This window comes from Hyaena hyaena, unplaced genomic scaffold (genome assembly GCF_003009895.1).
Source record: "Hyaena hyaena isolate Hyena2069 unplaced genomic scaffold, ASM300989v1 scaffold_681, whole genome shotgun sequence".
NCBI lineage: Eukaryota > Metazoa > Chordata > Mammalia > Carnivora > Hyaenidae > Hyaena > Hyaena hyaena.
In genome coordinates this window covers 127,730-136,347 of record NW_024081307.1, presented here as the reverse complement: position 1 = coordinate 136,347, position 8,618 = coordinate 127,730, and the positions used below count along the sequence as shown (strand labels likewise).

Genomic DNA, 8,618 nt, shown 5'->3' with positions numbered 1-8,618 from the left:
AACGTTCTATAAATAGCTTTAGGGTATGAGATTCCTGTAGGCTTGTAGTTCCTAAGAGGCTTGCATGTGCATCGAGAAGAAATCCCCCAGGGATAAGTACGTGTGGATTTAGGACATTTATTTCCAGTCAAGGGAGATAAACAAGCCGGGTTAAATAGGGAGCTGCAAAACTCATCCATGTGTTCTGGAGTTCGAAGGGCTTACAGTTTGTTCCCACTAAGGAGATTTTGCTTTGGGAGCTGGTGTTGCATAGGGATAAAATATCCACCACTTTCTGCAACACTTTTTATCCTCATTGCATTCACCAATGGTATCATCTGTGGAGGTGCAGCCTCCATCTCTGCACACCCCTTTCAGAAGGACACACTGTTTCTTCCCCGGAATAACGCCTGTCCTTGCTGCACAGACAGAGATTGGATATCATTAAATCACAGTCAAATTATCGGTAATGCACATCAAGCAACACATTTACAGAAGATGGCCTTGGGATAGAAGAGATGGTGTTACCTGTATGAAAAGATGAGGCACTTCTCCAAAAGTGTAGTGCCTTTGGCGGGGAGGAGGGGGGCTAAGGGTGCAGGACTACACATATCTTGGCATGGGTAGGCTGATTTCTAGAAGCTTTGAGAGAGTTGTCCTCATAGGGGGCAGTGCATTTTGAAATGGATCAATTTGTTGGTGTCACCATGACTTGGGAGGCATCCTTGGTATTTAGTGCGTCAAGTACAAGGTTATTGGATTCCCCGCCTAGTGAACTGTCCTGCCCCAAATGCCGATATCTTCAGAAAGAAGCACCATTTCAAAGGAAGGATGCATCTTTCCACGTCCCCATGTGTACTGACCACCCCGTCCATGCTTACGACACCCCTGCCCTGTAGAACGTGTTCTCCCCTCTAGCGCCTCTTACAGAACGTTTGCCACTCCTACAGACCCCACCTCACCTAACTGCCCCACTGCAGGACTATGCAAGAAACACCTTGTCTGTGTTGTTCAGTGCCACTTAGCTGCAGATACGTGAAGAGAATTCCTCTCGAACGCTGAAACATATTCTTCCTTAAATATATGTTTTCCTAATTCAGTTGGCCACTGAGAAGTGTGTGACTAAGTATGTGCTCCAGGAGATTAGCTTCCTTTAGTCGTAGGTCCTTCCTATAGCCTTTCAGGTACAACTAGGGTTCTTTCTTTCCCCTGTGCGTCCTGCTGGATGTTACGTAAAAGACACACTGTTTGTGTTCATTAATAGACGTTGGTCCCTGAACCATCCTGTCAGCCCACCTGCGTCTCATGTTATCTTTCCCAACCTGTAACATACTAACCTTCACTGGCTTCTTCGCTGCCTCACTTCTACCTCTTAACTAAGAGTTTGACCTCCTTTTTAGCTCTGATTATATTTAAACCTGAATATATATACATATGTGTGTGTGTGTGTGTGTGTGTGTATTTGCATGTATTTTTTTATTTTTTAATGTTTTATTTATTTCTGAGAAAGAGAGAGAGAGAGAGACATCATGAGCAAGGGAGGGTCAGAGAGAGAGGGAGACACAGAATCTGAAACAGGCTCCAGGCTCTGAGCTGTCAGCACAGAACCCGACACGGGGCTTGAACCCATGAACCATGAGATCATGACCTGAGCTGAAGTCGGACACTCAACCAACTGAGCCACCCAGGGGCCCCTATATTTGCATTTAAACTAGCCTCTTGTGATTGTTTCTCCATTCGGAAGAAGGATAATAGCCAAATAAAGCAACACAACCTTTTGTAACTGAATTTTTCAGAACCTGTGTGAGACAGTTGTACCCTTGCCACAGGACCTGGTCTGGTGCCAGCTCGTGTCACACCCTGTGCTCAGGCTGGGGTATTAGGCAAAATCTTGTGGCACTGTGTCAGCTTTGCCAGTTCTGGAGGATGAAGTGTCTGTCTTCCAGGGAGAGAACAGAAGTTCTCATCAGATATTTGTACAAGGCATTGGCTTGGCCTCCTCATCTACACAGAGCACAGGTTCGTGCTCAGCTATGCAGTGGTGCTACAGATGGCTAGTCTCTCCTGCGGTGAGTTGTTTTTTTTTTTTTTAATGTTTTATTTATTTCTGAGAGAGAGAAGAGAGGGACAGCGTGAGCAGGGGAGGGTCAGAGAGAGAGGGAGACACAGAATCTGAAACAGGCTCCAGGCTCTGAGCTGTCAGCACAGAGCCCGATCCGGGGCTCAAACCCACGAACTGTGAGATCATGACCTGAGCCGAAGTCGGAGGCTTAACGGACTGAGCCACCCAGGCGCCCCGTCTCCTGTGGTGACTTTATTCGTGCACTCAGTGTAACCTGTCGGGACATAATGAAGCTAAAGTCTAAAGGTCTTGGTATGGGAAGGACATAGTGAGAGGCAGTAGGGTACTCTTGTCACCCATTCTACTGGAAAGTTCAACTTCCTGACACAGTGTGTGGTTTGTGGTAGCACCGGTCTCTCTTCTTGGCAGATCCCACTAGCTTGAATCGAAAGGATCAGAGCAATTCATCCTTCCAGTGATGTGCCCTCCACTAAATATGAAACTTAATTTCAGAAAGTGTCATCTGAACAGGAAGCCAAAGAGTTATAGTCTCCCTTCCAGCATTGACTGACATTCATGACTTCAGTACGCAATTCTCCTCAAAAGAAATTTTATGAGTAAATGTTATTTAGTATTCATTAAATTTCTAAGATTATGAGATTGATTTTAGACAGCCAATAGATTCCAGATCCTTCAAGGTCACAGTAGGGATCAAAATCAGGATTTTGAAGAATGGATACTATTAAATTGCTCAGTTTGGCAGTTAATCATCGATACCAAGAGGCAACCTAGCCAACTAACAAACAAATTCCTTTTCTTTGACCAAAGGGTTCTAGGCTTCATTTCATACTGTGTCTAAGACACATCTCAACTGCAAAAGTAAGGTATTGTGACCCTCCCCTGTATCTTCAATATCCTCCCTTCACAAGAGACCTGGCCATTTGAAAGTTACTCCCTCCTATGCAGACTTAGGGGAGCTTTGTCAAACCCATCCTCTTGGCGTAACTGATTTGGGGGAAACAAAGGAGAGGTGACCTGTGGGAAGGACATGTCATGACTTGAAAGGCATGCCTCTGAAGGAGACTTGTCATGTCTGTGTAGCAGCTGACTCTGCCCCCAACTCCAAATACCCTCCTATCCTTCACCTTTTTTTAAAAATTGTGGTAAGAACACTACACATGAGGCCTACCCTCTTGAGTTTGTAAGCACACAATGCAGTGTTGTGACTATAGGCACAGTGGGGCACCGTGCCGTGCGTCTCCAGAACCTATTCATCTTGTATCACTGAAACTTTGCACCTACTGAACAGCAGTTCCCCACTTCTCCCTTCCCCTGGCTTCTGGCAACTGCTGTTCTACTCTCAATTTCTAGAAGCTGGACTATTTTCGATATCTCATATAAGTGGAATCATGCAATATTTCTCTTCTTTGGTTTATTTCCCTTAGCATAGTGTGCTCCTGGCTCATCCCTCACATCACTGTTGAAGTAAGGTCTGTTGTGCACCCTGCTCACCAGCCCCACATCTATTATCATTGGCCCCAGTGGGTTCTGCCTGTGAATTCTGAGTCCTTCACACCTTCAGGGATGCTCTTTCCTCACCACTTTTGCTGGGTTTGTCTTACACTTTGGAATCCTACCTTAATGAGTGTGGATCTTGGTGCCTAAAGTAGGAACTTGCTCTGGAGAGACTGTAGAAGGGGCCTTATTCAAATTAAAGATGGAGGCCCAAAGGATGACAGAATTTGGGACAGTATAATTTCTCAAGTCCAAGGATGATCATGACCTAGAGAATCCCCACAGAGCAAGAGCAGTCTTATTGACCATTAGATCACAGTAATTATAAGATGGAAAAATTAGGAATTTTGATTTCCTAATTCCTTATGATTGTTCTTTATACATTTTCTCTATTTTCACACAGTTGCTGGTGGTTTCTTGGGCTTAATTCATTGTGTTTGCCTCAAGATAGGATTCTCCCAAGGTTAGAAAAGAGGGAAGCTACTATTAACTTGACACTCCTTCTGCAGGGGAACCAGGAAGAGAGACACTGAGGGCAGGATCACTAAAGTGGTGAAACAAAGGGAAGGTGCGTCAAAGGACATGTCAGGCTTGCAGCCTGCTGAGAACCCATAGATAAGCCTGGTCTGGGTGCATAAGTTGTGAACCCCTGTGCAATTTAGACACTAGTAATTTCTGTTACCCATGTGTAAATTGTGATTGTCTTGCCTTCCTTGCTCGTTCTTAAGATGCGCTCCTTACAGACTCAGTGTTGGTCCCAACTTCACTTGCACATAATTCCATGCAATGCCTGGCACATTTTCTAGTATAAACTAGTGCCCTCGTACAGTGGCCTTCTTGCAGTTCCTTGAGCTCACTACACTTTCTCCTACATCAGGGACGTTGCACCGGCTTCTTCCTTTACCAAGGGTGTTGACTCCTTCTTGCAAGGGATTCATTAACTAACACTTCTCTTTCTCTTTTGGGCGTGCTTCCAGGAAATCTCTGACATTGCAAACAGGACAATGATTACCTCATGTTAGAGGCGCTGGTAATACTCTGCTCCTCTCAATTGTCCTTATTAAAGTTTATAATTATATATTAATTTGCGTAATCATTTGACAAACATCTGTCTTTTATATCATGGGAAGACACTTTCCTTTGTTTCTCACTGTATCCTGGGTGTTTGTGAAATGCACAGTGTTTGCATACTGAGAGGTTCTCAATAAATATTCGTTATCCTTGATTGCAATAAGGTATTCTTTGACCCTACACACACTGTCAAACCTGTTGGCTTTGGTCTATTTTTTTGATTGTCTAGTATCTGCGATGGCCTTACTTTTGGATGTATGATTGTATATGTTGGTATCCAGTCTTGTCATAACTGTATTACCTTCTCTAAATGTTAGGTCTAGATTTCCTAGAATCCCACTTTCCCATAACTTATTTCTTACCTTTGGTCTAGGACAAGCTTTTTCTCAGTTTGCTTTCTGCCCTTGCCATGTCCCTTTTCCCACTAGAATGGTGGCTTTTGGCTAAAATCTACTTCAAGGAGATCTATCCCTCATTAACCTTTTTTTTTTTTTTTTAAACAAGATGCAGCTTATAACATGGGCTATGACTTTGGAAAGAGACAGTGATTTATTGTTGAACTGAATTTAACTCTAGGAGGGGAGGGCAAGCATGAGCAAAACCTGTTCACTCATCAACCGTGCAGGCATAATTCTCTGGTGGCAAATGATTTCAGCTATCTGAGAACTTATAGCCATTTATCAAATTTTAAGAAACACAGATCAGGAAAATCTAAAGACTACCATTAATAGTCCAATAATAATGCCAGAACATTTATCCCATTTGACATGCTTACCTCAGACTCTGAAGGAAATAATTGGGAGGTAAGTGAAATAAGATGTTTCACAGACATTGTGTCTTCTAAAAGAGGCAACCTAGGAGTCTCCTTAGGTTCCTCAGTATTTAGTTAGGAGATTTTGAGATAAAAAGCCCAGCAGAAATCAAGGTTACCATTTTATGGGCTATCCAAACCTGTAGATTGATGGAAACAACACTGACACAGATTAAAGACGGCTCTAGGTGCCAGTTGCCACTATCTGTGTGACCTCAGTAAAATCATATTCTTTATGTGGACACAGATTATGTTATCTGTAAAATTAAAGAATTAACCATTAAATTGCCTTTGGATTTTAATCTATGGTCATTGTGCGATTTTACGTCAGATGTCACTACAAGTGTGTCTCCCTACAGCTGTGTCTTCTTCTGAAAGAACTGAGAACCAGATAAGAATTACATAAACTCCTTCATTTGGAGACAGCTGTATGTCAGGTAGATCCCAAGATATCCACAGTGTAGGCAAAGATCAAACAACTGAGAATCATTGATTATAAAGAATCTTAGAGATGAACCAACAAAGAAAGAGAGTTATCCAGATCTGATCTGCGTTCAGTGACCAGAGACATTATTTTGAGAGTTGTGAATCTCCTATCATTAACAGTAGGGAGTGGAATTTTATCAGTTCTTACAAGGATCTGGTTGAACCAGACTGAAGATGACCACATTGCCCCTTTTACTTTAATTCTACATTTTAGTATTCAAACTTCTGAATCATGGGTCCTAAGGATATAATTCATATTCTTAAGATGCTTTCTTCATATTTTACCTTATGCTTAAAATTTTACCATTGATGTTTTATTCCACTGTTTATGCTTTTTCAAAATTCCCCTGTTCCCTGGGGGTTTTTTTGTTTGTTTGTTTTGTTTTGTTTTGTTTTTTTGTTTTTATTACTTGATACAATCCTTTATTGTGGAGCTCTGTCTTAGGGACCTAACTTCTCCAATAGACTCTACATCACTTCCATTCATTAACCAAATTTGAACGAGTAGTCACTTGCACCTTCCTCTGTGGAGATTGGGGCCCTGGTTAAGGCTACTTGATTTGTTTGCTAAGCCTTAAGTTGTATGTCATAGCCTCTCCACCTTTATCTTTATTTGAGGTGGACTTTCTAACCATGAATCTCTTGGATCCCATTTTCTGTTGATGGAAATCTTCATCCTGCTTTGCAATGTTGGCTTCATCACTTCTAAAGGAAATGATCATGATGGACTTTTCAATTCCTAAGGCTGTGCATTAAGGTCTGAGTTAAAATGGCCACAGTATAATTGAGCATCCCAGCAGACCTCCTAAGAAACCTACAGTTATTCACCATCTTACCTTTTGGTATTATAGTCACAAAGAGGAGGAGAACAGAAAGAAGAGAATGGAGTCTCATGGTGGAATGCCCAGTAGGAAGGTGAATGATCAGGGGTAGTGGAGCACAGGGCCTTTTATTTACTTCTGGAAGACTGAGGTTCCTTGTGGTCAATGAAGCTTAACAGTAACAAAATAAAACAGCTTCCGTTGGAATATTTCCAAACCCCAGAGTCTCTAAATTCGGTGACAAATTAACCTAATGGTAGGAAACCAGATGGTTAGCCCTCTACTTTTTCTTTGGGTTCTCAAATTCCCCAGAGGTGAGTGCCTTTGGCCAATTGTCTTTTGAAGGGGACCAGGAAGTAAGGTCACATGAGTGTAAAGTCTTTATTACCAGAAGTAGTCTGACTTGCAAGAGAACGCTTCTACAACGCACTGTTTTTCACAATAAGGATAAGAGAATTGCCTAAGGATCATTTAAAAATAAAAAAGAAGGGGGCGCTTGGGCAGCTCAGTTGGTTGACTTCAGCTCAGGTCATGATCTCACAGCTTGAGGGTTTGAGCCCCATGCTTGGGATTTTCTCACCTTCTCTCTCTCTGCCCCTATTCTCCTCTCTCTCTCCCTCCTTCTCTCTTCTTCTCTCTCTCTCTCTCTCAAAATTAATGTTAAAAAAAAAAGAAGATGTATTTTTAAGCTATTCCTGAAAGAAGAAACTAATGTCACATATGTATGATGTTCTTAATAGTATCTGGAAGGTAAATAGGCTTAGGTCGCACTGAAAACTAACATTTTCTCCTCTGTTATTAATCCTTTATATAACAGTCCCACATGACAAGGGTGGTGAGATCAGGAGAGTTAAAAATCAAACATAAAGAGTACACTATTTCTTTGATAGCCATTTATTGTCAGAAGATTATATGTGTACAGCTTCAAGAGACTTCCTAACCTCTCATCCTCCCACTGAAAATCTGAGAGCATGCCTTTGACTAAGAATCAACTGACCCAAAACCAAATCATCTAAAGCTAATTTACCTAGTGATCAATGGCTTAATGATACATGTATCTAAATTCATTTATGTTTTCATTTACAAACCTTCATATGTGATATCAGCCTTTTTGAGAAAAATTCTATATACTTTTATATCTTCTGTTTTGGCTACTTTTGGTCATTTTCATGTTTGTTGTTAATGTGTTATTATTTATTTTTAATAACTGATATTTAACATGACTCACTTGAAGATTTGATGCATTTATATGTTGCTATATGATTACCACTATAGTGTTAGATAATATCTCCATCAGGTCACACAATTATCATATCTTTCTTGTGGTGAGAATAGCTAAGATCTAGTCTCTTAGTAACTTTGAAGTTCATAAGACAGCATTATTGACTATAATCACTAACCTGTGCATTAAATCTCCAGAACATAGTTACTAGTTGTAAGTATGTACCCTTGAATAAAATTTCCCCACTTTCCCCAGACTTCAGCCCCTGGCCAACACCATTATAGGTTCTGTTTTTATGAGTTCAACTTTACTTATTTATTTATATATTTTTATTTTTTAAATGTTCATTTATTTTTGAGAGAGAGAAAGAGCATGAGCAGTGGAAGGGCAGAGAGAGAAAGAGACACAGAATCTGAAGCAGGCTCCAGGCTCTGAGCTGTCAGCACAGAGCCTGATGCAGAGCTCGAACTCATGAATCATGAGATCATGACCTGAGCCAAAGTCAGATGCTTAACTAACTCATCCACCCAGGAATCCCTCTTTTTTTTAAATCTTTATTTAATTTGGGAAAGAAAGAGAGAGTGTGTGTATACAAGCAAGGAAGAGGCAGAGAAAGAGGTAGACAGTCCCAAGCAGGCTCCACACTGCCAG

General features: G+C 41.4%; 1 protein-coding gene across 1 annotated transcript; it reads right to left on the bottom strand.

The window, feature by feature from the left end:
- Window positions 1-216: 216 nt before the first annotated feature.
- Window positions 217-6,818, bottom strand: LOC120220179 (beta-defensin 130B-like). Its single transcript, XM_039217207.1, has 2 exons — window positions 6,761-6,818; window positions 217-398 (listed from the first exon to the last, which is right to left on the bottom strand). Exons 1-2 carry the CDS (start codon window positions 6,816-6,818, stop codon window positions 217-219), a joined length of 240 nt encoding a protein of 79 aa, XP_039073138.1.
- Window positions 6,819-8,618: the final 1,800 nt, after the last annotated feature.

Excerpts from the sequence above, each read along its gene's own strand:
- LOC120220179 (XM_039217207.1), bottom strand. The coding sequence starts at position 6,818 with ATGAGACTCCATTCTCTTCTTTCTGTTCTCCTCCTCTTTGTGACTATA. Across the intron at positions 399-6,760 it reads TGTGACTATAATACCAAAAG|CAAGGACAGGCGTTATTCCG; the intron begins GTAAGATGGTGA and ends CTGTCTGTGCAG.